Source organism: Eleginops maclovinus, chromosome 22, assembly GCF_036324505.1.
Source record: "Eleginops maclovinus isolate JMC-PN-2008 ecotype Puerto Natales chromosome 22, JC_Emac_rtc_rv5, whole genome shotgun sequence".
NCBI lineage: Eukaryota > Metazoa > Chordata > Actinopteri > Perciformes > Eleginopidae > Eleginops > Eleginops maclovinus.
The window spans coordinates 1,778,635-1,806,431 of record NC_086370.1 but is presented as its reverse complement, the minus strand read 5'-3'; the positions used below and the strand labels follow the sequence as shown (position 1 = coordinate 1,806,431).

General features: G+C 39.8%; 1 protein-coding gene across 7 annotated transcripts in view; it reads left to right on the top strand.

The window, feature by feature from the left end:
- The window catches only part of col13a1 (collagen, type XIII, alpha 1), a 53,877-nt gene that overhangs the window by 17,872 nt on the left and 8,208 nt on the right, over nucleotides 1-27,797 (top strand). For 2 of the 7 annotated variants that reach the window (XM_063875022.1, XM_063875025.1), the window contains 23 exons: nucleotides 1,197-1,286; nucleotides 2,214-2,255; nucleotides 2,368-2,385; nucleotides 2,886-2,912; nucleotides 3,291-3,335; nucleotides 5,948-5,974; nucleotides 11,275-11,361; nucleotides 11,465-11,491; nucleotides 11,583-11,618; nucleotides 11,701-11,757; nucleotides 11,851-11,874; nucleotides 11,962-12,015; nucleotides 12,517-12,561; nucleotides 12,744-12,878; nucleotides 14,735-14,776; nucleotides 15,003-15,053; nucleotides 15,203-15,229; nucleotides 15,377-15,463; nucleotides 17,133-17,168; nucleotides 18,875-18,928; nucleotides 19,024-19,077; nucleotides 20,109-20,144; nucleotides 24,858-24,944. In XM_063875022.1, coding sequence (XP_063731092.1) covers nucleotides 1,197-1,286; nucleotides 2,214-2,255; nucleotides 2,368-2,385; nucleotides 2,886-2,912; nucleotides 3,291-3,335; nucleotides 5,948-5,974; nucleotides 11,275-11,361; nucleotides 11,465-11,491; nucleotides 11,583-11,618; nucleotides 11,701-11,757; nucleotides 11,851-11,874; nucleotides 11,962-12,015; nucleotides 12,517-12,561; nucleotides 12,744-12,878; nucleotides 14,735-14,776; nucleotides 15,003-15,053; nucleotides 15,203-15,229; nucleotides 15,377-15,463; nucleotides 17,133-17,168; nucleotides 18,875-18,928; nucleotides 19,024-19,077; nucleotides 20,109-20,144; nucleotides 24,858-24,944 — 1,188 coding nt within the window. Of the gene's footprint in view, nucleotides 1-1,184; nucleotides 1,287-2,213; nucleotides 2,271-2,367; nucleotides 2,386-2,885; nucleotides 2,913-3,290; nucleotides 3,336-5,947; nucleotides 5,975-11,274; nucleotides 11,362-11,464; nucleotides 11,492-11,582; nucleotides 11,619-11,700; nucleotides 11,758-11,850; nucleotides 11,875-11,961; nucleotides 12,016-12,516; nucleotides 12,562-12,743; nucleotides 12,879-14,734; nucleotides 14,777-15,002; nucleotides 15,054-15,202; nucleotides 15,230-15,376; nucleotides 15,464-17,132; nucleotides 17,169-18,874; nucleotides 18,929-19,023; nucleotides 19,078-20,108; nucleotides 20,145-24,857; nucleotides 24,945-27,797 lie in introns of all 7 variants that reach the window. The other 5 variants (XM_063875020.1, XM_063875024.1, XM_063875021.1 and 2 more) reach the window with 4 other exon arrangements.

The window sequence follows — 27,797 nt, the reverse complement described above, 5'->3', positions numbered from 1 at the left end:
TTTCCGTTGGCAGTTTTCCGAATAAAGGTACACAGATCACAGCTGCAGTAAAGATAACGTCAAATGTACATGAATTATTTAAAATCCTCATTTAGTATTTTCTGTGGTCTATATCGGTATTTTCCTTCTAATTTATCTAATCTTGGAAAAGCTCCTGGTCAAGCAGAAGGAGAATCACATCAATTTCATGGATTATATTTCCCATCATATTGCTCTACGAACTCAGGTAGTTAGAGGAAAGGAGACTCTTAATGCTCTCACTAGATTTATAGTGGAACTTGCTCAGGTGTCACACTTTGATAACATGTCAAATCATGACCACTGTGTCTCTTCAGCAATGGATTCTGGTCTCAGATGTAACTGTCCTCCTTGATCTCTCTGCAGTCGTCCATTGCCTCCTGGTCAGTGACTCTGACCTCTTGTCATTGGCTGCTGTGATCAGTTTTGGTCCTTTAATGTTGTGACCAGTGTTCCGGCCTGTATCCAGGGTCTTAGGGGTACTTTGGGTACTCCGGTTTCTTTGAGCGTTATATAGATAATAGCTGAGAGTCAGTGGTGGCTGGATAAGGATCAAAACTGCCACTCCCTTTCAGTATCTTCCCCACATTCTACACCACATAACACATACATTTATTTCCACATTATTTCCACTGAAATAAATAGGTTTTTTTTATTTTAAAATGCTTTATCTGGAGTATATGCTCCTCCATGTACCCACGGTCTATGCCTATGTAGAGGGCCTGGACACTAGTTACAACTACGACTAGGAAGAGGTCAGATTTACCAACCAGGAGTCAGGAAAACCAAGTCCTTCTAGGTGATGCTGTGACTGGTTTCAGTCTCATATTTTTGACACGTCAGTTCTCCCCCTACTTACTGTGGGTACTTGTCACAAAGCACCTCGATGTCCTGACACCTGAGCGTGCTTATCTCCCTGAAGTCCTTTGAAGCCTTACGATAGAAGCCCCTTGAAAAGAAGTTTGGAACATTTGATCACAGATTCCTGTTACGAAGGTCAAGAATGAATCTTCTGGCTGCAGCATTTTAACCGCTTGCCTGGACCCCCCGCTAACCTTCGTCTCTGCAAACCCCCGCTGCATTTATTTGTGGTATTGCGTGAGGTTGTTGTGTTAGCATGACAAGTATGGCAAGGTATATTCCAGCTTGGCAGGTTGTAACTCAAGGTCTCCCAGCAGGGCGAACCTGGAGCGCAAGGACCCCCAGGTCCTCCAGGACCCCCCGGACCTTCAGGGGCCCCAGGCCTGAATGGCGCAACCGGCCCAGCAGTGAGTTCATTTCTGTTTTTCTCAGTCTGTCCATACCTGACTTGACTATGACTTACAGGAATGACTTTTCAATCGTCTGTTTTAAACTTGCAAAAAGAGGGTCTCAATAACAAACCCCCCCCAGGTTGCGGCCACACTGGCAAAAATGTAACAAGAGTTTAACAGTATCAGTGATAAAAAACTAACTCAACAACTTTATCGCTGTCTTGAGCATTATGAACCTTACAAGTAAAGAAAAGCTGAGCCTATTTTGATGTTTGGTAAGTTAATTATTTGAACACATTATTTTTACTTAATAGACCATAAACGGTGTTATACTTGTAAAAAGTATACTTGTTGGATATGGACTCAGAAGATTAGTTTGATTCAGCTGTTTCAAAACTGACATTAACTCAGCGCTTACAGCCTTAGAACATATGACCTGTGAACTTTTAACTAAGGCTATCAATAAAGCGGCTGTTGATCAATTTACTGAGAATATCGAATGGCGATTCTTAAGCCACGATACAATAGTATTGTGATTCTACGATATGCTAAGTGTTGCGTTACGATATATTGCGATATGGCGAATTTCTGATTTCTCTCTCCGCTGACTCCATCTTTATTTTGACTAACTTCCTGCCAATCCCAATGACTTTACCCATGGCCATGACCGCACAAGAAAAACCTCAGCACCATCTAGTCTAATTGTTACCAGAAACTTTCATTTGGCAATATGAAAAGTTTCTAGAATAAAATAGCAATACCTGCCATCCGCGTATCGATACAATATCACCAAGCAAAGTATCGAGATACTATGCTATATTGATTATTTCCCCGACCCCTAACAGAGAGGGAGGTATTACAACATGGGATGGATGTGACACATCATGGAGCTGGTGTTGGTAGTTTTGTTGATGAGTCGTTCACGTCTGCTCCTCTGTGCAGGGTAAGCCTGGTGAGCCAGGCAAACCTGGAAAAGACCCGAGGGTAAGCTTCGCTTCAGTGAGTCCTCCACCTTTATTTTTCCACATTCTTCACATTACTGAATCTTTGTTGGTGTAACATTAAACCTGTTGTTATTTCCTCATTGTTTCTGCAGCTTTTACCAGGACTAAAGGTAAACATATTTCTCTTCTTGACCCAACTGCAGAATCACATTTCTGAACAACATAATTAGCATCACTGTAAAAAGTCTTAGACAAACACACTGAGGCCCAAATAAAACAAGCCACAGAGCAGGGATCATTTTCTGTGCAGCTGCTCACCCAGCAGACCAGCCCCACCTTCACAACATAAACATCCCTGTGTTCCCTTTGGATTGGATGTTTTTTTCAACCCCAGATGATGCCTTAATCATCTGTATTACTTGGAAGGAACTATGTAGATTGTGAGGTCAAATAAATAGAGACTTATTAATGCGTCTTACTATGGAAACAGGCTGAATCTCACAGCAGGACTCTCATGTGTGATCAGCTTGAGCATGAGCAGTAAAGCTGATCACAGAGCAGCAGAGTATAAACATGATTTAAACCCCTAAAAACCAGCTTCAGCCAGCTGCTTTTCTGTTTATATTTAAATATGAAATACTAATTTATCTAATATCTTGTTACTCTCCAGGGTGAACCAGGTGTGCCTGGACAAAAGGTGAGCTATCTTCTGTGCTTAACTTTAACAAAAATAATAATTTCAGTAGTATCCAGGACGGTTGATTGGGTGTAATCACAAATATAAAGCAGGAAACATCTGTGTCCCTCCGTGATGGTGGACGTTCATGTAACATGTGTTTAAAGGCACCTGCACGGATAAATGCTGATGCAAAACGAAGGTGTAACAATCTGTAAGCTGGTATTTGAACGAAAAATAGACGTACAATATAGAAGTTCAGGGGACTTGAAAGCACCTCAGAGGGAAACGGTTTCAACAAATAAGTTGTCCCTTTGCTTGTGTTGAGTCCACACGTGTTTGATATTCATCAACTTTCTGTCAATCAGTGTCTGATATTGTCTTTGTGTCCCTACACAGGGGGATCGAGGGGATGCGGGCCCAGTAGGTCCTGAAGGCTCAAAGGTATTCCACTCTCTGCCTGTTTATAACTTGTATGTTTAGTTAAAGCATTTTTGCTCGTCATTCAATGGTTAATGAGAACAAAAGTATAAATCAAACTTTAAAGGATATGCTCAGATCTACTTAACATGTATGCACATTGAAATGAATCATGGGTTATCATGCCTCTCCTCCATTCTGGCCGTGAAGTGATCCTTTTTCTAATGCAATTGCCCTGTGAGAAGAAACCGCAGTAAGGAAGCAAGGTATCATTTTAATTGTGTTCTATTAGATAACTATCAGTAGTATCTATAAAGATATATTAGGTGTCAATCAATTGAAAAATGGTATTGCGTTAATCACAATAATAGTCTTTGATTAATCATGAGTAATAACAGTTTAAAATTTCACACATTTTTCCTCTCCTGGGACATGTCTCCATGCTTTAATGTTCAAAAAGCTCTTTATTCTTCTCATACTGCCTGTGCTGCAGCACCTCTTTTCACCCTCTGTCTGAAACCAGAGTCCAGCAGCTGCTCTGATTGGTTAGCTGGCCGACTCTGCAGTGATTGGTCAACCGCTTAGAGATGTCCCACCCCTTAGCCTATTACATACAATGTGTTGAAGCGCTAGCCAATAGAAGCAGAAGTGTTCCACAGTGATGTCACTATGTTGCTGAATTAACAGAGGACTCAAATGGAGGCATTTCAGGCGGGGGGTGGGGACAACTCCCTCTGGAGGGGACTCAGGGATTTGAGCCTTTGCAAACCATTTACTTGCACACAAACCTATAGAACACACTACAGGAAAGGCAAAACCAAAAACATAAGGAGGCTTCTTTATCTCATTCCGCTCCCCAATGAATCTTAAGCTGTACTGTATTCACATTGCTTCTATATGAAGTCATCAGTGTAGCTTCTGGATAAATGTCTTTTAGTTGAGTGGCCTAGGAGGTGCTGAATAGTTTGAGGTGTGGAGACCTCCCAGAACACAGTCAAATGCAGCGGAAGGGAAGCTGATGGTTTTTCATATCTTGTTTATGACCTCATACAAATATTTGCTTGCATGGGCGGATGATGAAAACACCCTCACATGGGCCCATGCAGCTATGTAGAATTATCATTTGAGACATTGTCAAAACCTGTGTATGTTCGCCTTGACTGGAACAGGGTGTGTCATTAAAATATCGATGTGTTTGATAACTCTCAGGCTAAAGCCCCATATCAGTGGATTGTGTCCCCTATCTGGTCCAAACAAGCACCACAGTAATTATTAATGAAGCTGTTTTTTAAGTATGGTAAAAATATGAAGCCCTGACCTCACAAAATGATGTAGGAACCATCTGCTGCCACATTTATGCTTTTGACATTTATTTAATGGGATGCATTTGTTGGGTTATTCATTGGTAGTCTCCTAAACACAGACTATATAGTAAAAAACAACGCTCACACACACATTTATGAACACACTGTGAAGATGGCAGATTAAAGAGTCTAATCTAGCTTTGAAGCTGTGAGTGATGCGCGCTTCACTCTCCACGTGTCATTTTCCATGGCTTGACACACTTCTGTTAGAGGACACAGGCAATAGCTAAGTACATGTGCACAGCCAACATTTGGTAATCCAATCTTTACATGATAACATAACGAACCTGCCTTTTTAGACTACCGTAAATAGTGATCACGTTGTTTTTTTCACTCAACCCAGATTGTATAAAAAAAACGACAGCCAGCTTAAATCGTACACCACGCCTTTCGATTTAGGAGCCAATTGGTTGCCAATGAAAGGCTTCAGTGAGTCTCGAGAATAAAGTCAGTTTGAAGCAGCGTCGCTACGGTAAACAGCTCGGGAGGCGAGTAAAGTGCCATGCGGTGGAAACACAGCTAAAGTCGCATGACATTACCTACATACAGCCTAGGGTTGAAATCAACATGATATATTTAAAATAACTAATATTAGAGAGTTGCAGATTCAAAATAAAATGATGTTTTTATGCCAAAAACCACTTTATGTTGATTGATTTCATTCATATTAAAAAACGATAATTCTTTCAATTCATGGAAAATGAATGTTATTTGTTTGTTATTTTCAATCATCAATAACTTCCCCCTCCACTAACCTCCACAGAGGCAAAGCATCTCAGTCATCTGGGTATCATCCAACAGTTTGGCTGCTGTCCCAAGAAAGCTCAGTTTATCCATTGCATCACTCTCTGGGAAAGTATCTTCCTGAAGCCCTCTGAAATGTTGGGGCTGGGTCTGCTGGAAGAACTTGGTTATTGTGAGCTTCTGTGCAGATTACAGCCTTGTAAAATTCAACCATTCTTCCGTCTCATTCTGTGTTCCCATGATTCTGTGTTCTGCCATGAGCATTATTAGCACATCAGGCGACTCAGTTGAGGGTCACTGAGAGGACAAAGGAGAGGCCTTTTTAGGAACTATTTCCAGGCAAATTTTCCCCCAAAGGTTGCACAACAACTACATAGATGAAATGCTCCTTCAGTCTGCACTCCCGCTCTGTGAGGCAGTGGACCCGTCCTCACTACTCGTCATGACGCTCACAGAGGGTCTCCTGCTCCATCTAGTGGACAGCTGTTACTGTTATCCATCTTACAGTGTCTCTGCTCTTCTTCACAGGGAATACAGGGAGACCTCGGGACAAAGGTAAGATTCATTACCTTTTCATTAACCATGTTCTGTTCAGGGTCTTTTTGGAATTTTGGTATTTGGAAATGCTTGACGTCCAATAACCCTCTATCCTGAGCCCATGATAGATTATTTTGTTAATCCTGTTTGTATTAATTTCTTCTTTTCTTTTGATTGAATCATTTTCTATAAGAGCCATCTTTAATAGCTAAAAAAAGACTTTACTTTTTATTTAAACTTAATATTATTGCTTCAAACTGATCTCATACAATTATGTGAAATGTGTTGACATAAAACACTGAATTAAAGTCATCTTTTCAGTTTTTTCAGTAAATGTTTGTGAATGGCAATTTTTGTTCCGATAAGCCTTTAACTGGAACCACTAGGGCCTACTGCCATTTCTGAACATTTAGATCACCTCCTGTCAGCTCCATGAAGGTGTACTCCTCTTCCCCCTGAGCCTTTGCTGCCATTTGATTTTCCCGTGGTTGAAAGGGTGTGTTTGTTTTTACTGCCCCACTGCTTCTCTGAGCTGCTGTTTTATCCACTCTGTAGGGAGGTGAAGGAAAGAGGGGTTTCCCAGGAGAGAGGGGAGAGAAGGTAGAGAGAAAGTCAAGCGTGTGTGTGGCATGTCAAGGTCTATTCATGCATGGCAAGATCCAGAGCGGGGCCACTGAAGTTTGGATGATTGAAACTGGGTTGCCATGTATCTCTCAGGGGACTGGCACTCCTGTCTTTGAACACACTCTACCTAAAATCTGTCATGGATTTAGACATTTGGGAGAACACATAGTTATACTTTATTGGTTTGACTAATATTAGATCATTTCATAGTTTCAGTGTTCAGTTGTGCTTTGAGGCTTTACTTGGCAATCAAGCACAACCGGCATTTGTTTTTACGATCTTTTAAATACTGGTTACTCGGCCACTGGTTCATCACGGTTCCTGTGGGTTCATTCTATTAAGTCCAATAGAAACATTCAGAGTGAATGAGATTTATTTGGTTGCTTGTTTTGAACTGTGTTCCTAAAGGGGCTCACTTTTTCCCCTTTTTATTCTTAATACTTCCATTTGGCCCGCTAACTAATTTATATAATAAATCAATGTCCACTTTTTTACGGATTAAACAGAGGAGTTTCAGTCCCAGCTGACCCGCAGCAGCTCATCTTTGGCCTCGGTAGCATGGCATTTGCAGTCACTGCCTGGTGTGTGTTTTCTCTATCAAGCCGAACAGATGGACAGGTTGGGGGAAGAGGAAGAAAAAATCCAAAATTGGAAAACTATAAGGAAAGCGCATATTCGTAGGTATCCACAGGAAAAGCTGTTCTGAGAAAAACTTTTTTTTAATCTAATAATAAGGAAAGAGTGCTTTTGCAGGCCAGTTCCTTAATGTGGGTTTGGTCACTAAAGGGGTTGGGCTTCCATCACCCCAGGGGAAATCTATAATCTTAACGAGCTGACTGCCGGTGCCCCTTGCCAGACTGAAAATAATGGCCAGATAGAAAAAACAAGATCTGAATGGTGCTAACCACAAATGATGACTTCTCTAAAGCACATGTCTCGATATGAAGGAAGCTAACAAAACTACCAACCCAAGTCCCATCTGTCTGCCTGGGGAAGCATTCTGCTACTCTGCTGTAGACTTGTGTAATAAGCTCTGTCTTTGATTTTACTTTACCTGTGGGAACAGAAACAGACTACATCAGAGAGAATGGATTTTATGACGAAAGAGTCGGTGCCAACTGTCGCACTTCTTTGAGCAAATGAAAAGCTAGCTCCCTTTTTTCCTTTCACTGCAAATGAGAAGCAATGAGCTACCCAGCTGGATGAATATGAGCAAAGGGTAACACGACACTTGAGTTTTCCAATCACCAACCATGTTGGGTTGTTCTTCTCAGTGACCGTACATCTGCAACACTTCTTGTTCGGCTCTATATGGAAATGAAGAAATTAGCAAACTGAATTTTGACATTGAATGGATCAATGTCTATTTTTAACTGAAATTGTCTAAAAATCATAGCATTATTAATATGTGGTCCTCATTTTTATCAAGTAGGCCTATGCTTCATTGAAGCATTCTGTTTGGTACTTGAACTGTCGTACTAGCATTTTCAGGCCACGCTTCATAATAACTATAATTATATATTCACAGGTGTGCAGTTCATGATTGCAAGAACTCTTTAGGGGATTTAAGGAGAGCAAGATGAAATGCAATCTGTCCATGGACAGGCGGGAGGAAAGAGGAGCTTAATGCAGAAACCAAGGCAGAGCAGATTAGGTAACTGCACTTGTACTATATAAAATCAATCGACTGGTTTAATGGCTGAAAAAGCATCATAACAAACACTGATGACAACAGCTAGACATGACATGAAGGGAACAGTCATACTGAAAGGACAAAAGGTCCCAAACAAAGACTAAGGTCTTATCCTGTAGTTCCAGGGCTAAATTAGACATTCATAAGTAACAGTTGGTACGAAATTACATGTAGCGATATCATTCATTATTTATATATTTGACAGTGAAGTATTTTTTTAGTTAGATAAACTTAGGCCATATATCTTATGTCTTAAGTGATACTTGCCTTAAGCAAAGGTCTGGCCGTGAGTAGCTGCGTATCCATGTCCCCCCTCTGAAACTGAGTTGGCTGCCGTACAAACAGAATGAAAACAGAAAGAAAGTGCTGCATCCCCAAAAGATGATTTCACTCCTGTTTCAAACTCCTCTCTCAATACTTCCCCTTTGAAGTGGGAAACCTGTGTCTGCACGGCTTCAATGAAGAGATTAGCATATTGATCAATTATGACATGGAATGTGAAAGTGACATTTAGGCCTGCACACACTCGATGTCATGGAAAGAGAGATGTTTAAATAGTTCCAAGTTCAAACTTTCCAGAGGAATGCTACAGGCAGATCAAAGAGGGATACTGCTTCCTGGTTGGGTCAGCTGATTGTTGGGGAGCCGCTCTAATGAACCCTCTGTGCATTTTAAGCCATCACCACTCAGGTCCTTCTGGGGGTTTGGAGATCAAGCTATGCTTTCATCTGAACACAAACTAATGTGCACCAGTGGAAATTCTGTTGCGGTGTGGTCACTCCTACCAAATCCTTCTTGAGACAGACACTTACAGCTCTGATGGCACTATTATACCATACTCTGATGATGTGTGGTTAGAATTGGAGAGAAGATATGTTTCCAAGGATACAGTTATAATAATAATAATAATAATAATAATAATAATAATAATAATAATAATAATAATAATAATAATAATAATAATAATAATAATAAAAATAATAACAATAATAATAATAATAATAATAATAATAATAATAATATCAGAAAACGGATGCTTGTTATATTTTCTTAATGGTTGCTGGGCAGTAGAAGACCCTGGAGAGATAGCAATGCTCTGAGTAACCGTACCAGTCAATAAATACACTGTGTGGCTGCATGATTCTGGTCATTAATTATAAATATAGTAGTTTAAATATGCTGGTCTACTGTGTTTTCTGTTAAGAAGAAGTAAGGGATAATAAAAAAACAACGACTTGACCCACAACAATAATAATTGCAAATGATTTTTCTTGACTTGAATAAAATACAAATAAGTTTAATAAGTTTTAATAACCCATGGATGCAAATAAATGCTATTTCTTGCATAGTTATCATATGTTAATCAAGTAAAAGCAGGTAAAACTGTGCAGTACTGTCCAAATAATTATAAGAAATTAAATTCAAATATCACCAGACACAAAGTTGTCGACATATTGATTCCACTGGGCTGAACTGGGCTGAAGAACTCCCACCACCACCAGCTATGTCTGTGGGTGTGTGGTCACAGCTGTGACTGTTCATCATCTTTAACCCATCTACTCATTAATCTGAAAGAGTTACAGAGATGAACCAAAAGGCTCAAGTACATTTCCCTTTCTATTTTTATCAACCACTTAGAGAGTTCCTCATGCTGTGGCTGCCATTTGGCATGTAATCAGCTAAGGTTTTTAATTGTACTGTATACTTTAACATTGTAAGATACAATGGGTTCCTAGCCCCCCAACCCACTTACAAAAACAACCACACTGAAGGAAACAGTCTTTGGAAATGTTTTGCAGTTATTTTGCAGTTCTACAGAGACACACACCCAGCTCAGATGTGACTTGTAGGCTTTGTGTGCCTCTTTGCATTTCTTTGGAGTGGTTTTGCATGGTGTGTACTCATTGGATTGCACTCTTTTCCTGTACCTAACTTGTCCCTTATTATTAATTCATGGTATGACAACTGCTCTCTACATGTGTCTGCTAGAAGAGCAATATCAACTGTTTTTATTTTCTTCGTTTTCCACCATCTTTGACCTTTGTGCCGTCCTGGCCGTGGTAGGGAGAACCAGGAATCCCAGGCATTCCTGGGTTCAAGGTGAAGTCAATTTTCAGCTGTGTGGCAGTTATTCAGACCCATTGAGCTCAGTGGGTCATAATTGTGTTTCTTCCGCTGCAAAGGGCCAGGCTGGCGTCCATGGTACCCCTGGCATTCCTGGCAAGAGGGGCTACAGGGTAGGCCTTGAATGGAATGGCAACCCTAACTCTCTGTTGTGCTTCTGTCAGATACTCATCACATCAGTGCTTTGTGTGTTGTTGACTGACCAAAGCTCCCTGTGTTCTGTTTTACATTTTTGTGCCGCTGGCCATGTTTCCATTACGTGGAGTTCTTTGGTCTTTTTAGTGGATGGTATAATTCGTATAACTAACTCTATTGTTGACCTCATCATACCATTTGTCAGTCAGTTGTGATTGGACGCTACACATTATCATATGTTTAAAAGATTTGCCTAAAAGTAATATTGACACAAAGATATCATTAACAGGATTGAGAGTGTTTAACTGGACCAGTCAAATAGTTTTTTAATGTATTTTCGGAAAGCATTCTAATTTATGAACAGTATTTGTAGTATTTACCAACTACCTGTAACAGGGCTTTGGTTGGAAGCAGCTAAACAGTCTGTGTGGAGCCCAAAGAATGCAAGAATGCAATCTCAGAGCCCATCAGCTAGCTTTCACAACTTTATTTTTTATCATTTTGGCTAATTGGCTAATTGGCATGACATCTTTTCTTAACTCCAACTGTAACTATGACCTCACACAAAAGAGGAACTCTTGGACTGGATATCTGCTGGCTACCCCGGAAACCCAGAGATAATATTTGAAGCCCCCGGAGTCTAAATGCATGTCAGAGTGATGTCCGATGGGCCCAGAGATTGGGTTGATGGTAATAAGTGGTTCTGTGTTCAACCAAGACTTTTGTTCTGTATGTAATGCAGGGTGACAAGGGAGAGCCAAGCATCGCTGCCACAGGAACTAAAGGAGAACCGGGTTCACCGGGACTACCAGGCCAGTTGGGACCCAAGGTAAAGGGAAACAGTTTGGCAGTTGATACCAATCACAGGTTATTCAATAGCACTTCAACAAATATACTGCGCTTGGAAGTCACAATATGTATTCGTCTTACAGGGTGACACAGGCAACAAGGGAGACAAGGTAAGACGGCAGCATCAGAATTTCCAAATACTATCACAGAATGAGACTGTCGATGGAAGATCTAAGTGTAATCCCTTCATTTAACCTCTAGGGGGAAGCAGGACCTGAAGGCTCAGTTGGACCAAGAGTAAGTCAACCTATATATCGATACATACTAATATTATTTCCTAATCAATATGTTCATGATTATTGTCTTTCTCTCTTCATAGGGTCTCCCAGGCCCAACTGGGGAGCCAGGAAAGGCTGAAATCCACAACAATGAAAATGTATGTAACTCATCTTAAGTTGCACTTTTCTGACATGTTTAAAACATTAATAATAAAATAAAGATTAATTCAACAAATTGTGTTACTTCACAGGATATTCGCAACATCCCTCTGATGGTAAGAACTTCATAGCATGTTCATGATATCTGCAGGCAGTACAGTGGAAAAGATCTGTATGAATGACAACATGTATACTCCTCTTAGGGCCCCCCTGGGTTACCTGGACCTTCAGGGCCCCCTGGAGTCCCTGGCAACAAGGTATGGAAAACTATTTTATGAACCATTTTGTATTTTTTCCACCACAGGATTATTCTGGTAGGAGGCGCCCAGGCAAATATTGTTGGCCCCTATAAACGATTCCTGGTTTTTAATGTCAGTTTCTAATGATTTTGTGATTGAATACAAATGTATTTAGGGTTATGTACCATCAGGGTTGGGAGGGTTACTTTCAAAATGTATCCCGTTACAATTACCAGTTACCTGTTAAAAAAAAAGTAATCAGTAATGTAAATCTGAGTATTGCAATATAAAAGTAATGTCTTTGTGTTACTTTTGGATTTTCTAAAAATCAAAAACAAAGCAAATAAAGAAAAGAGAAAGAAATATCAATAAGATGTTTTCATTTCGCGATTTTTGTTTGAATGCCTGCAATACATTTGTTACTAATTGACATAGTGAAGAGGGGGGGCTCTTAGTGTCTCTAGCCTTCAAACCAGTTGCTTGCTTTGCCTTGTGGGTAATAAAGCCTCTGTGTTTCAGGGTGAAGTTGGTCTGCCGGGTGCTCCAGGTCTCGACGGAGATAAGGTAATGCCAAGCAGTTGAATAGTTACACAATGCTGAACACAGGGTGGTTAAACTGATCAGCTGTGATGACACATGAAGAGGAAGGGCGATTCAAGTTCCCGTTTGAAAATCCATGTAAACGATGTCTGTCTTCACATGGATTCTTTCAGGCACATTAAGTGACGCAACCCCTTGTGTTTCAGGGACCCAGAGGGAAACCTGGAGATATTGGTCCTGCAGGCCTATCCGGTCCTGAAGGTCCCAGAGGGGAGAGTGGTGTCATGGGCTTCCCGGGACCCAAAGGAGACAGGGGCGACATGGGTCCATCTGGATCACCTGTGAGTGACTGTGTTAACCACACCCCCCCACACACGCATCACTCACTGCCTGAGGTTCCCTGACCAAAGCCCAACCCCACATCTGTCATTACCCAGAGGGAAGATTTTGGTTTTCCAGCTGCCCTCTCATTTTCTAATTAGAGACTCACTAACTTGGAAGGGGCCAACCGATGATGCTATGTTCATCTTTTGATTCACTGAGGCATTGATCCCAAATGTGCCCAGTATTGAGGGCTATGCTATTTGTAGCCTGGTGTTACTTTGAGGGATCGCAGTTCCTCAAAACGTGTAGGGGTTTTGATGCAGTGGCCTCCAACACATTATATTTTATTTTTCGAGATGTTTATTCACCCGACTATCCTGTATTTCTGAAAGTTTGACAGATACACTGTAACATTTAATAAGTTGGCTCAACTTAAAAAAAGTATTCAAACACATTGCCTCCCAAAAAGTAGGTTGAGTAAACTGAGTATGGTGAGTAGGTGTAACTTGTTTATTCTAAGTTTACTTTAATTCATTTGAGAATTACAATTTACAAAAACGTTTTAGATTAAGATACTTTAAAACAAAGCTTATTTATTATATTCTGTGTGCAATGCTTAATACTAGTTGCACCCTACCTCAGTTGATGAATGACCTCAGCTTAACCCTTTAAGTTCTACTTACTCATCATTTCTTATAGTTACGCAATTCAATACAACAAACTAATTCCTTTGAAATTAGAACATTCTAGAACAAATATAATTCAACAACAACAATAAATACAATAAACACATCTTGTTAACTAATAATCCCCTTAAGTACAATGAGTAATAATTGAGAGCACTCATTGGGTTCATTCAGCTGCATTACATTTATTTTCAATCAGCTTACACTAGTTATTGTGTCAGATACCTAAATTGTTGGTATTTACTGTACATCTTGCTTTGTTTGTTTGTGATTCTTTTTTGTTGTGAAGTTGACAGCAGTGAATGAATATGAAAATAAAACAAGAGCAAATCATTTAAATAAATCAGGCCCTTACACCATATGGTTTATACAATTAATTTAATGCTCCTAATTATTCAGTTGGATGCTAAAATATCTTCCATCCTATCATCCCAACTTTGCTTGGACTGCACAGTCCCTATACTGCTGGCAGTATAACAGGTTGCATGGGTTGCATGGCCCCTCTTAACTGCTGTTTGAACCTTGAACCTTGAAACCTTGAAACCTTGAAACCTTGTTTAACAGCAGGTTAATGCTGTTTATTTACCCCTTAAACTTTAGTGGAGTCGAAGTATACAGTACATTAGCGCAAAATGGAAAGGCTTGAGTAAGAAAGTACTTCAAACAGATGGAAGAATGAAAAACTGCTTTAAACTGAGAAGCATGTCATACATTTGTTACACCATACAGCGCACGTAAGGCCTCTGCTAAACATTGACTGTTTCAACAGCATTAAAATTAAGGTTTCACATGCACTGACTAAATAAAACAAATTAATTAAAAAAAGCAATTTCAACAATCTTTCATTTAAAAAAATATGCCTTTTATGCTTTGTGGAGTTAGATTCATCAGATGCTGATCCCAAATGCTCTGCGGTTGTCGTGATGTCCATTTCCCCTTTGTTATTCTGTAGGGTTTAGATGGCCCTACGGGTGAAAAAGGGGCCACAGGGGCCCTTGGCCCTATTGGATTACCTGGCTCAATGGTACGCAGTGGGGCCCCTCAGTCTGCTTCTTGCTGGATGCAAAATATGACCTGGCAAGGGGGGAACTGTAGAAATGTTTTGTATTCCTCAATGCTGCTGTGTGTTCACACGTGTTTATCTGATGAAGAATAGTGTGATGACCTGCTGTCTCCCATCCTCACAGGGTCCTAAAGGAGAACCTGGAGAAGGGGTCAGGTCAGAAATGGTAAGGGTCATTTCCCTCCAGTGTGATTAGTGCACCTCATGGTGAATGAGAGCACTAAACTTGCCTGTGTTTGTGTGTGTGTGTGTGTGTGTGTGTGTGTGTGTGTGTGTGTGTGTGTGTGTGTGTGTGTGTGTGTGTGTGTGTGTGTGTGTGTGTGTGTGTGTGTGTGTGTGTGTGTGTGTGTGTCTGTGTGTCTGTGTGTCTGTGTGTGTGTGTCTGTGTGTAGATGTACTGTCCTCCAGGGCCCCCGGGACCTCCAGGACCAGTTGGGCCATTGGTGAGTCCACTCCTTAAACTTAACGGCAAAAAAAGCAATGAAATAAATTAGGTTACATTAAATAGAAATGGTGCTACAAACCGCAGCAGTGGGAAGCGATGACTGACAGACAGACTGTCAGTAATGCTGCTGCTTTTTCTTCCATCCAGGGAACTCAAGGATTTTCAGGGCCTAAGGTGAGATAATGTTCTTATAAATTCATATGTAACAGCTGCTCATTATATTAAATCTGCCTCCATTTATAGTGTCTGTTGTCTACATTGTACTGTAGCCATTCAGAGCAGGGAAGATAACTGATTGATCTGTACCATGTTTTCTCTCAGGGGGAACCAGGCATAGGCATCCGGGGAGAAAAGGGAGCGACGGGCCTCAAGGGTGACAAGGGGGACAGAGGCCATCTCGGACTTCCTGTAAGTACCCTCTACATCCTGTCTGTTCATAAGTCTCAGAATTCCTTGACTTCTATTTTTAATATGTGTTATAGAAAGATGTTTTAAAAGTTGTAACGCGTTGTTTAGTATTTTAGGGATTATATCAGTGCTTCAGTACAGAAATGTTAGCATTACTCAGTGTTAACCTTACACAGCCGTATTGTTTTAACCATAGTTTATGCATTTGTTACTGACTGACTCATATCTCAGATGTTTGCTTCTATGTCGTCATAATCCTGTTCAAATGTTGCATGGGGGCGCAGATTGTGTCCAACAGAAGAAAAATAATCAACAGAAAACTCTTTTATTGCATTTTATTGCTTTTATTTTACTTTTTTATTCCAAATGTTTTTAAAATACTGTTAGGGATGTTTTATATTTTCTTTTATACACTTTAAAATGGTGTCTGTCACTTTGGGTTTCTATTCTTAGTCTTTGTTTACACTCACATTCAGAAATCCTTTATGTAGACTGCATACCCCAGGGAATCTATCTTATAAATCCTCAGCTTTTTCAATAGGATTGACTCTGTTGAATTTGTTCATTCAAGGAAGTTGTAAAATAACAGCAATCATCTTAGCTTTAACGTTCTGACTGTGTGAATGTATTAGGATTATTAAGTAAGATACATTCTGTAGCTTTTGAACAAACCTCACTGTCATCATCACAGCAGATAGTCTGCTTAGTTTCCTCACGGATGAACACCATGCTAATTCAATAAAATAAAACCCGATTGTGGACAACTGATTTCCTTTAAGGTCAAGTGAAAGGACAGTGAAAATTGTAAATCGTGTGGAAAGTCTCCTGGGTTTATCTTGACTCGAACACACCATCCTGCTGCCCCACAGACTCACTACAGCACTTTCTGTAGCGTAATCCACCTGATATCAGACCCGCACAGGTGCAGAACTCCCTCCTGTTTGAGTATCATTAGGGACTAGCTGGAAATTACTAGCCAACAGATGTGGGAAAGAAGTCATATTCGTTACTTAACTAAAAGTTATAATAACACGCTGTTTATAATACTCCATTACAGTTAGAAATGTTACTTAAGTACTTTAGGTTCTATCACCTAATAGTTCTCAAGTATCAAAAGTAAAAGTACTGATTGTGCAGGATGGCTTTTCTAGAAGGTTTTATTATTAAAGAATATGTTATTATTCTATTATCATTAGAAAATGTTAGAGTTTTATAATGATGTCATTGTGAGGCAAATGTTGGATTATTTGTGTACTCCTGAGTAGATTAGTTGTATATATACCATATAAATAAAAGTTGTTTTTCATGTAAAAAGTACCTAGTAACTAAATTAATCAATTCAATAAATGTACAAGTACAATATTTGAGAATTAGTGGAACAGAAGTATGCTCAATACTCAAGAAAAGTACAAGTTCCACAAACTGTACTTAAGTAGAGTACTTGAGTAAATGTACTTAGTTACTTTGCACCACTACTAGCCAATCTGTTACTCACTTCACCTTCACCGCCACCACCTCCACCACCCTTCATTTGTCATCATCTGAATGTGTTTTTGATGTCACTTGAGTCACAGCTTCACTCACCTTCCCATCCCCACCCCCCACCCCACCTTCCTCCCACCATCTGCCCCACCATCTCTGCTCTCTAACTGTGTACGACGCTATACAGGGGGCTCATGGGTTAGACGGCAGACCGGGTCCAGTGGTGAGTGGCGCAAGTCCTGTTCCAGCCGCCCCCACCCTTTCCTCCTTCTCTTCCTCCTCCTCCAACCCCCTGCTACAGCTTGCTTGTGTCTGCTTGTCTTGTCCGCTTGCTTTCCTGCTTCCCATGCTCGTCCTGTCTCTTTTCCTTCCTGAAGTGTCTCTGTGAGGACAGGCGGTTCAGGGCTGGGTTCTGAGGGTGCACTGGCATGATGACTGTTGTTCAGAGACACAGGGCAACTCCAAACATGTACATGTTGACAGTGAAAGATAACAAATGAAATAACAGATCAAGATATCACAAATGAATTAATAAAGATTCTTCTATGCTAAATTAATTCTAGTCCTCTATACAGCATTGTTTCAGTTGCTGCTAAGCCTTTTCCTTCGCAGATGTTCCACATCCTTCTGGTGGTTCAATGAGCATTCTGCGACCCTCACAATCTGAATCAGAAACCCTTTATCCAACAGTGGCAGGATTTACATTAGGTCATCTTAATCATTCTGATTTCTGATGTTAAGGTAGGCTGATGTTACGTTAACACAAGTTGAAGGAGTATTGAGATTATTTACTTGAGTAAAAGTACCAATACATTATGCTCAACATACTTTATTACAAGTAAAAGTCTTCCATTCAAAATCTTGCTGAAGTAAAAGTACCAAAGTACTATCAGCAAAAAGTACTTAAAGCATTGAAAGTACTCATTGTGCAGAAAAAATTGCTTTTATGTGTGTAAATAATAATAATAATAATAATATATATATATATATATATACATAAGTGACAATTCTAGATAACCTTGTTGCATCAAGTAGCATTTTACTGCAGTAGACAAAGATTCTGATTCACTTAAACTTTAAATAATTTTGTGACTTAAAGAGTTACTAGTTTTATTTTGGAGATGCATATGTTATAGGTAGTTAGAGCTGTTAAATAAATGTAGTGAAGTAAAATGTTCCCTTTTAAATGTAGTGGAATGGAAGTATAAAGCAGAAATAAATGGAAATACTCAAGTAAAGTTCCTCAAAATTGTATTTCCGTATAGTACTCCCACCTCTGATCTTTAATTTCAAGTTTTAAAAACAAACCAAATGCATTTTATGAAAACAATAAGACAGAAATATGACTGAACTAGTATTATTTTAAATGAGAGCACTCAGGGAACATCCCTAATCTAGTGGTATCTTCCACCACTGTTGCAATTTTCCATTTTGTCTGACAGCGTACATCATATCAGTGTAAACGTCAGTCCTCAATCCTGCCTCGATGACTCTGTCCTCCAGGTCCTGTATCAGCCGCAGGCTGCACAGCTGCCATGCTCAGAAACTATCCAGAAGGAGCATGCAGAGATGCTGCATGTTGACATGTCACTCAGTCTATCTGGACAGCCATACATCAGGGCAGACGTGGATATGCCTGAGATGCTGGGTCTTCCTCCACCGTCCTGACTGCTGCTTAGACAGACAACTGCAGCTGTTGACATCTGAATCCTTTCCCTTCAGTTTAACAGCAGTTTGGTCAGGAGTTCAACAAGCTTGCTCTGTAAATGAAAAAATCCAAATGGTCCATGACTTTGTCTTTTGTGACATCTTTTCATTTACACCAGAAAGCTTCTTGATTTACTGACATGAGGGTTTATTGAGGATATTTCCCTTGTGCTATATGTGTTTCTGCTAAAATGTATTTATCTCCCATTTTCTGTTTTAAAGGGGCTAATAGGACCAGCAGGTGTTTCAGGACCCGCAGGACCAAAGGGAGAGAGAGTGAGTATCTTTGGTGTGTTTTTCATATGAATATATTTTTAGATAAATACAGTTATAGGAAATGACATGCCTGGGATTTTTTCTCGTCACTTCAGGCTGAGAAGGGAGATGCAGGATTACCAGGACCAATCGGGCCTCAAGGCATCCCTGTAAGTCTGAAGTTACTTTTAAAAAGTCTATCACAGCATCATACCCAGAAACCGGGACCTGCTGGAGTTCCAGACCATCAGTCTTCATCACTGCACTTACTGCTGGACGGAAATCTCCCTAAGAGCTCTATCAAACTCACTGAGTAACAACAATTTCACTAAAAGCTATAGACCTCACTTTGAGGAACTTTGAGGTGTGGGAATTATATGTTTTCCTTTCATGTCTTACATCACATTTTGGTTTAAACAATAATCAATATAAGTTATGAATATACTGGAAATGCTTGCAAATAGAGGCAAAGTTTGTCCTGCGCTCCAGCTGCTCTAACACTCAGGCTGTTTCTCGCCGACTGTATATATTCAATCTATTGGATCTGCTCAAAGATTTCTCCTCTGCTCTAGGATCAGTGTATTAATAATGCATAACCCTTGCAAAAGTCCTCCACCAATAGAATACCAGGTTTACTGTTGACCGATGAAAGTATTCCTTGCTTTTTGGCCACATTGTAAAGTAAAATGACTGGTGCTGATACCAAATACACGTTATATATCATAACTAAAACCTTTAAGGCGGAGGTGGGTGAATGAACCTGGTGGAAGAGTAGCCACCCGCCAGGGCTGCTCTAAAACTAGATTAAACACACTCTCTAAAAAAACTTGTTATAACATTTGATTATAGATTTGTTTTAGATTTCTGTAAAAGAAAAAATGAATCTGTGTGAATCAGAAATATATTTGTGAACCTTTTATTATGTGATTTTTTTCAATTCTTGTATTATAATGACTAGGTTTGTGTGCATTTCAATTAACTTTCCGGTCAATTTGTATATTTAACTTGCAAAAAACATTTCCCAATCCTTCTGGGCGCAGTTTGTAATATTGAAACTGGTCTGGCTTTGCTTTATTTTTCTGTGTTGCCGAATTGAATGAGAGCAGTTAACTTTTCATTCAGCAACGGCAAGCAAGTATATTTCCCAATATGTGGCAAATATTCACAGCCACTAATCTGTTGTCTCATTTAATTTTTACAGGGTTTAGTAGGACCACAAGGACTCAAAGGGAACCGGGTAAGATACCACCTATAATATTTTGCTAGTTATCAGGATAGTTGATCATTCTTGAATTAGATTTCATCTGTGGAATACACACAAAACAGGTCACTTAACTGCTTTCACTTTAAAGCTCTCCTATTATGTTATATTTGAACAATATACTGTAGGGCCATATCCATACAAAACATATCTGTGAAGTGTTTTGCTCAAAATACCAAACAGATCCCCCATTGGAGCATGCCTCTTCCCCCTCTATTTCAGCCCTGTTCCTGAAATACTGATTATGTGACTGTAGCTTTAAATGAACTAGCTGCTGCTGGCCACGACCCTTTGGAGCGTCATGACCTGTCCTCTGAAGAGAGTTTTCTACCGGGAGAAACTCAGCTAAACGCTGCCGTGATTAAACGCCATATTATGTTCCAAACCACATCCAGCATTATTTCTGAAACAGTATGGAGCTCAAAAGTTTCTCTCTCGCAGCTTTACCACAAGGACAGGACCTTTGATATTTCACATAGTCTCTCCAGAACAGCGTTAGCTCTGAGTGTTAGTGATGCTTGCTAATGTAGTAATAATTACTAATATTACTTCCAGAATAGAGTGGTTTCAGCTCGCTGACTGTATATATTGAGGATGATAGGTTGGGAGGTGGGTGGGACGTTGCCAGGAGTTCAATGTAAAGCCAGCCCACATTTCGGTTATTACGTCATAAGAACGGCAAATCTGGATCAGCTTGTTTGTACCCCCGTTTTTACAGATGTGGGTAAGGAGGAAAAGAGAGAGGGTTGTAATTTCTGACACTTTGTGAGTCTCCTTACACACCGGGGACACATTTATGTATAAAAGACATCAAAAAGTGTGCTTTGCATAAAAGAGGACCTTGAATGCTTATTTAGTAATTAAATAAAACTCTATATCCATCGTATTAAACCAGCCAGGCTGGTATTTGCATCCACAACATTAAACCTGGTTCTTGGAGCTGCTCTGTGGAGGTCACCTGAGCTCAGTGGTGACGGCTTCAAAGGCGCTCTCAAGCAGGAAAGGTGAATTACGAAGCTCAACATTAATACATTGGATATTCTCTTTGATATCAAGCATGAAAAGAAAGCCACCTGAGTCAGATATTTTGCTTTGATTTTTTATTGATCCTGAATAATTCATTTGGAAATGTTTGTTTGCCCTCCTGAGGCTAATGTGTGTGCAGTGGCAGATCAAATGATAATTAAATTATAATTATTCTTTAAAAGAATATTATTTGTTTATCAAGAAAATGTATACTATGATTTGGTAATGAATAATATAATAAATAATAAAGTGTCCTCAGAAAAAGCTTTGTCACCCTTCAACATTTCTCCTGTGTTGGATTTGACATTATCACGATTCAGTTTGGACTTCAAATGGAGAGATGAATATAAGTTTCACAACTGTGCATTTAAACATTTGTAACCAATATTTGCTGGATACTGGATCAGTAGTTGTTAGATCTTTGAGTGGATGCACCTCCCCAGTATTTCTTTGTGGTAACTCTATGTTAAAACAATATCCAATGATAAATACCAGAATTGGTAAGAATAGATAAGTGAAATTGAGATTAGCCAACTGTGTCCTGAAAGTCTGTGTGTGACTTTCAGGACACAGTTGGCTAATCTCAATTTCACATATCTATTCTGTCATGTCAAACTAACATGCTAATGTTATGACTCAGTGGCCTTAGCATGTTGGTGTTGGTAAAGGTTCTGCTTCACAGAGATGTATCACCAGCTCTGGACGTTCTACAGAGGATTTTAATACATAATGTCGCTGCTCACCCCAGTTTCCTAAGACAAACCATCCTGAGTGCAGCTGTATATCTTACAAACAGAAAGAGATTTATATCTATCTTCTAACTCTTTAAAATAAAGCAGATGCGCATATTTCAAATACGAACAAATCCTTCAATTGGCACTAAATATTAAAACCACCCTGCATAATGATATGTAAAATGAGTATTTCCTCTGCACTATAGCCCAGGATCTGTTTTTAATGTCCACAACCCTTCTTTTAAAAGAATGTTTCTGTTTCCTTCCCATTAACCTGTGACTCTTTAATATTTACACTCCCATCTTGTAAGTCTTCACATGTCATTAGCTCTCTCAGCACATTCAACTGGCCTCTCAGATATTCCTGAAGTCCCTCCATGTGACACAGAGTGGAGTGTGACAGTCCAGTTGAACGTGTTGAAGACAGAGCTGTGGGATGGTGTTGGTGTTTTTACTCTTTGTCCTATTTTCCTCTGTTTCTGCAGGTCTTCCTATCCCCTTTTCCTTCCCTCCACCTTGCTCTGTGGCCCGTGGCTCTTTTTTTTGCCGGGGTTGCCCTCTCTCCCTCTCACAAACCCTGGCCTCCTGCTCTTCCTCCTCCTGCATTCTAATGTATTCCTGGTTTAATCTTCATCCTCTTACACCTCCTCTCTACCCCTCCAACTCCTACTTAACAGTACCTCTTCCCTGCAAGCCTCCATGTAGTCCCTCCCCCCCTTGACCCCTTCCCCTAAATTGGCAAGCAGTGCTCTCCCATCACAGTCAAAATGTCTGCTACATTTTGATGCTAGCACACCAAACATGCTGCATGTTTCTGGTGCTTCTTAGTATAATTACTGTGTTAGAGTTACAGTATGTACAGTACACTATGTAACTCTAATAAGACTTCCTATACACTGCTCCTTTAAATAGAATACTGCAAATAATACTTCAGTGGCAGTATTTGTAGTTCTGACATGAACTACAAATACTGCTGTTACAAGTAAAACAAAATCTTACTTAAGTAAAAGTCCAGAAGAACTTAAAGTACCAACATTTCTTTTGTATTGTATATTAAGTCACATTTTAAAATAATATATTTTAAGTTACTGGACTATTATTCATCAGGCATGAATGTGTTCATCACAGCTGGTAAATGTAAAGCTAAATGAATTACTTAACATACTGCTGCTCGATATTTGAACTTATAATCATAGTTTATGTATTAGTAGATCTATATTTTGTATAAGTTTATAATCTGAAGAGGTAAAGTAACTAGGAACTGATTTGTTTAAATACATGTAGTGGATTAAAAGTACAATATTGGCTTCTAATTTGTAGTAGAGTAGAAGTATAAAGTAGCATAAAATATAAACACTCATGTAAACTACAAATACCCTAAAATCATGCTTGAGTACAGTACTTGAGTAATTGTACTTCACAACATTACACCACTGCTCAGTCTCACACACACGCTGAGACGTCACTGGGAGGACACTGCAACAGGCAGTGTTCTGATCCCCATGTTTTCCCTGAGCATCTTCTGATCTGACCCCTGACAGCCTATGGTGTTGGTGAGCAGGTGTTGATGCTTGGTGATGGAACAGTACTCCAGACTGGATTGATGGAACCAAAACAGAATTATTTTCTTTTTAATCACATGTTTATCTATTGTCCAAACCTGAGACCTATAATGCAACTCAGATATCTGTGGGTTAGGGTTAGGGTTAGGGTTGGATCTGTTTCGAACTTTTGTTAAATAGAAAATCCCTGAGCTGCACCCCATCACATTATGAACAAACACATAGCCTCAAATGTTGTTAAAACATAGCACAATAACTTTTATTAGGGGCCGTACACATAACAGACATTCCCAATATAACAATCCAAATCACGATTCAACACCATCATACAGTTACACACAAATAGCAACACACTTTGTCAAGTGCTTTAGTATAAGAGTATAATTAATTTAAGGAATATATAAATAAATAAAAAATATATACAGAAACCATTAGCATTAGGAATGATTTTATGTCAGAGCTCCACCTACATCTCTCAGATGAGGCTGTCTTTTGCCTCATGTGTTTTTCAGGGGGGCCCCACTCCTCAGAGCTCCTATATCAAACACCGGCCCCACCTCATACTGACTGTAGTGACTTCAGCAGCTTCCTCTGGAGACACAAACCATTTTTACATTTCACATATGCAGTAGAGCTCCCAAGATATGTGAACCGATGGTAAAGTGTAAAATTCTTTCAGGAAGGTCTTTGTTGATCGCCGACAGAATGATCAACAAAGACCTCATTGTTAAAACATGTTTTAGTCATTCACATGGTTAAGGTTTTATAAAACAACATAAACGGCAGTCCTTTATGTCAAACCAATCTATTCACGTCAAACTTGTTATCGTCACAATGAGACTGGTTGTGGACTGTGCTGTGTCAGATTATATGAAGGCATTCCCATACTTCAATCTCTGACTTTATTTTCAATTAATCATATTTTAATATAATGTGCAATGGGTGGAAAAGAATTGTTCCAAGTGTATTCCTGCAACAGCCAGGCTCCTAACACCAGCAGATTTTCCTCCATGATAAAATGAAAATATCAGAGTATATGTAGCAATTTGTCACTTCTCTCTTCTTCCAGAACCTACTTTTACTGAAGGTCTTATAGTCCTAAAAGCTGACACCTGCTCACCAACCGCCCTGGCTTTAATCTGTCCTCCCTAACTCCCTCTACTTACCTTCCCTTTACTCTAAATCTACATTACAAAGTCATACTGTCTTTTGAAAATAGCAGAAGGCAAGCTCATTATTTGATTAGGATAACTCTATTCTCATATTGTATAAATAACATGTTTACCTGATGAACACAACTTTGCTTCATGTGTGGCTGAATGATGTAGGACTAAAGTTTGTCTTTCTTAATACGCTGTTGTTTACAGGGAGAGAGGGGCAAGAAAGGCAACAGGGGGGCCAAAGGGGATAAGGGAGACCAAGGAGCACCTGGATTAGATGCCCCCTGTCCGTTGGTATGTCAGTAGTGCAATGTGTAACTAAGAGGCAAAAGGAAGGAGCACTCAGAATACGATACGGATCCTCAGGATGTGTCAGCTTCCTTCTGCCTCTTGTCTTCTCTGCTTCTAATCAACCTCAGTGAGGGTTGGGTCCAAGTGTCCACTGAGCCTGGCAGAGATATGGGGAGATATGGGACTGTTGAAGTTGGGGAAACTGATGCAGTTTGATCCATGAAGAAAGTTTCATTAGGGGTTAGAGCCTGCAGGTGAAAATGACTTGGACCACAACTTTGCCTGAGGAACATCTTTTCTTCAGGAATGAGACGGACAGGAACCTGGCAGCCAATGATGATTAGCATCAACAGACAAACTGTTGTGTCTCAATTCATCCTGCAGCACTGCAACCCTGAACAGAGGATAGGTTGGAGTTCTGACCTGAACCCTGCCAAACTATGCCTTTTATATCCGGCCCAAATAAATGCAAATGGTACTGCAATGCAACGAGAAGTTGCATTTAAAATAATCTAACCCCAACCTGACCCATGATTCTACCCCTTTTCAGCTATGTATCTATGACTGGGTCACAGTGGCAGCAGGCTGACCACAGGGCCTCAGGGTTTCTTCTATTTATCATGTTTAACCTGAGACCTTAAAGGCATCCAGGTGGCACCGTGAGAACATGCCTGCACCACATCAATGGCTTCTTTAGAGTAGTAGTGAAAACCAACCTTGAAACTAAATCTGTATTCTTGGTAGGGTTCTGGTTGGCATCAGAACTCTAGATCCTATTCTTTGAGAATTAACCGAAACATAACGATCACAGATTATACCTCTCAAAGTCATCTCAGTGAGCCTATTTCCTGTCCGTCCCGGGTTTCCTGCATGCTCAGGAAAACAGCATCCATTCACCCAGTGGACAGAAGTGGAGATCTTCTCACTGTCGAGTAGTAGAGGTCCAACCATCCTCTGCTGCACAAAAGCTGCAGAACTGGCTTTTAAATGGTTGATTTCGCAAACAGGGTTTCCGCGGCTTTAAAGGGGAGAAAGGTGAACCGGGCTCACCTGGCCTGGACGGGCTGGATGCCCCTTGCCCTGTGGTATGGTGCTCTTTCCCTTCCTTTTTCTAAAGCATGCCTCTATTCCTAACCACAACCCTGGCTTTCCATGCATGGACGTTTCCTTCTACTTATTTGAGTCGACTCAACCTGCAATAGGCCAGCCCTTTCCCCACTGACCTCCTTTAGAGTTAATGTGAAATAAACTTTCTCTAAAAACTGAATTTGATTTAACCCAGACTTTCAACTCCAACTTCCAGCTGCTCATGTTAACTCCCCATCTATAATTGTGAATAATATTACCAATAATATAACAATAGAATCTACATTCTAAATCCTTAAAATGGCTGTTTAAGTATCCTGGACCCTCTCACCATAACACTGTGTTTCCCACACCGTCTCTTGCATGGAGCACCAGTTTTTCCTTCTTTAAGGCACCAGAGTACCACAGGTGGTGAGCAGCAGTACGAGACCAATGTTTTTGGTCAGAGCAAACCGGAGTGATATTATTAGCATGGAAAGCATTGCAGCATGTTTTATATTCTGTTTTTAATAGACTCTTAGCCTAACAAAGCCATCCTGTCGATTTAGTTTCTCAACTCTCAGATTAGATACCCTTTTGTTTCCACTCTTCTTCTACTCATTTGGAGATTGGTTCGTTTAATCAAATTTGGAAACCACTCAGAGGGTTATACTAAACTCACCATGTTCTACGTATTATCACAGTGTCAGCACAAACCAGAAACACTTCAGGTCACACAGCTTTATACAAGTGGTGAGAGTTTTGTGGGACAGCCAGTCATGTCCTTTTTGAAACACTCCCCGTCTCCTGCTTATTAATCCAACAGTAGTTATCCTCAGTAGGTCTCCAAAACAAACAAACTAAACTAGGTTTGGCTTTGCAAGGCTAATGGATTCTAAGTGGTTCCATTTGGTATTAGAAGATAACTTGATAAGGGTTCATAAATCTGCTAAAGGAGAAGGATCATATAAGACTATTTATGTCTGATTGTACACAGGTAAGTTTGTCTTTACACATCATCATGTCTTTGTAAATGGTAGTGTGGATCCGCTGCATTATTACTGAAATGCATGAAATCATTTTTCAAAATATTGGTGGTCTGCTGCACCGAATCGGCAGCCTGGTGTTTAAATTCGAGTGTGTGTGTGCCTTTTATTGTCCTCGTCGGTGGTGACAACAAATGACACATAAACACAAGTGGTGAGGAAAAACATGATAAAGGGATTTCTCATGGGTCAAAGAATTCAAATACATTTTAAATACAGAGACTACTAGTGTTTTTAATTATGGTTTCATTGGTTAATTGTATTTATTCTCACAGTCATGAATTCTTTATAGAGTTGCGAAGTTCTGAAAGTCCTTTTAACCAACACAACGGTTTCTTTCAATGAAATCTTGTTCCTTAAGAGAAACACACTTCTCCCAATTTAATCCTATAATCTGTGAAATTAAGTCTTTATTCTATCAGTTTAATGTGGCAAATAGCTGAACCGTACAATAAATATATAACTGGTTGTTATTGCAATTTAGAATAAAACATGGCACCATAGTCACAAACTTCATTCGTCAGCTGGTTTTAAATTAGAAATATATCATCCAGGTTTAACAAATAGTTACTTTTATCATTAGCCAAGCGTGCTGTAGAGTGCTAAATGAAACGTAAACTATTACGATAAATACTTTAATAAACACTCAACTTTAAAATTCACCTTTACACATAAAAATGTGAACAGTGACATAATGTGTTACACAGTTTACGACAAATAAAAAGTAAGATAATGTGAATGACGG